This window comes from Condylura cristata, unplaced genomic scaffold (genome assembly GCF_000260355.1).
Source record: "Condylura cristata isolate star-nosed mole 26May11 unplaced genomic scaffold, ConCri1.0 scaffold00010, whole genome shotgun sequence".
Classification (NCBI taxonomy): domain Eukaryota; kingdom Metazoa; phylum Chordata; class Mammalia; order Eulipotyphla; family Talpidae; genus Condylura; species Condylura cristata.
In genome coordinates, this window is record NW_004567111.1 from 17,731,656 (window position 1) to 17,733,252 (window position 1,597).

At 67.6% G+C, this 1,597-nt stretch overlaps 1 protein-coding gene across 1 annotated transcript in view; it reads left to right on the forward strand.

Annotated features, from left to right (window-relative positions):
* Positions 1–349: 349 nt before the first annotated feature.
* The window catches only part of POU4F1 (POU class 4 homeobox 1), a 3,819-nt gene continuing 2,571 nt past the window's right edge, over positions 350–1,597 (forward strand). The window contains 2 exon segments of the mRNA XM_004680083.2: positions 350–686; positions 1,355–1,596. Coding sequence (XP_004680140.1) covers positions 564–686; positions 1,355–1,596 — 365 coding nt within the window. The 5' untranslated portion in view covers positions 350–563.

The following is a 1,597-nucleotide window of genomic DNA, read 5'->3' on the forward strand; positions in this document are numbered from 1 at the left end:
AGGTACCTTCCATCAGACAATAGCTGGCCCTCTTGATCTTTCCAGACCCGCGGCGAGAAAGGTGAGGCGTGCATTGCGCATGTCCGGGCAGCTACAGGTGCATCACCTGCGCTGTCCTTGCTGGTGGTCACTATAAGAGCGACTCCCACGCGCTGGTGGCGGCCAGCCGAGCGCGCGCGCGCGCATACGCACGGCGACGCGTAGAAAGAGAGCGCGCCCGAGCCCGACCGCGACAGCTGATGCCTGCCTGCGCCGCGGGGCCGCGAGCTCTCGCGAGAGCTCCCCGGGCCGGCCGCGAGAAGTGGGGCTCAGGTGTAAGAGGAGGGCGTCCCGTCGGCGCGCCGGGCTAGAGCGCTCCGCGGAGTGGCGTCGCGAGGCCGGCGCGCGGCGCTCGGAGCGGTCAGAGGGAGCCCGGCGGCGGCAGGAGCAGCAGCAGCAGCCCCCGGCGCGGCCGCCGCTAGCAGCCGCGACAGCACCCTCCGGAAGAGGCCGAGGGGAGCCGGCGTGCGCACTTTTCCGCGGACTTTCGGAGTGTTTGTGGATTTACATGCCAAGCCATCAAGATGATGTCCATGAACAGCAAGCAGCCGCACTTTGCCATGCATCCCACCCTCCCTGAGCACAAGTACCCGTCGCTGCATTCCAGCTCCGAGGCCATCCGGCGGGCCTGCCTGCCCACGCCGCCGGTAAGCGCCCCACGCCCGCGGCCCCGGCCCGCGCGCCCGTCCCTCCGCGCCTCCCGGGCGCTGCATGTCTGGTGCTGCTGTGCGCGCGGGTCCCGGCGCGGGGACCCGCGGCCAGGGATCGGGAGAGGAATCCCGCTGCGAGGCACGCTTCGTACCGCGGCGCTTACAGTCGTGTTCCCTTCGCCCCCGCCTCCGGTCGGGCGCCTGCGGTCCGAGCGGACAGCGCCCGGGCCGCGACTCTCGACTTCCCTGCACTTTCTCTGCTAATTTCACGCCTCCGAAAGGTGGTCTCTGTGCGTGCTCGGGCGCGTGACACGGGTCCCCAGCTGCGATTACATCTTCATTTCTTCTTTCCCCCCTTTTTTCGTCCCCCACGCCTGTTCCCGGAACATGTCCCGTGTCCCTCTCTGCCCTGCACCCGTCCCCTCCCCGCACCCCTGTGCCTTCTCGTGGACCCCCGTCTCGTCTCTCCGGTGTCCCCCATCCCCTCTGCCCCGGTCTCCACGCTCCCATCCCCGCTGTTGTCGTTTTGGTTGCTTTGTGTCTGCCCTTCGCTTGTGCTTTCCGGCTCGTGTGTGGTTTTGTGTCGCCTGTCCGTGTGTGTGTGTGTGCGTGTTTTGCTTTTTTGGTTTTGTGGTTTTTTTTGGTTTGGTTTGTGTCGCCTGCAGCTGCAGAGCAACCTCTTCGCCAGCCTAGACGAGACGCTGCTGGCGCGGGCCGAGGCGCTGGCGGCCGTGGACATCGCCGTGTCCCAGGGCAAGAGCCACCCGTTCAAGCCGGACGCCACGTACCACACGATGAACAGCGTGCCCTGCACGTCCACGTCCACCGTGCCGCTGGCGCACCACCACCACCACCACCACCACCACCAGGCGCTCGAGCCCGGCGACCTGCTGGACCACATCTCGTCG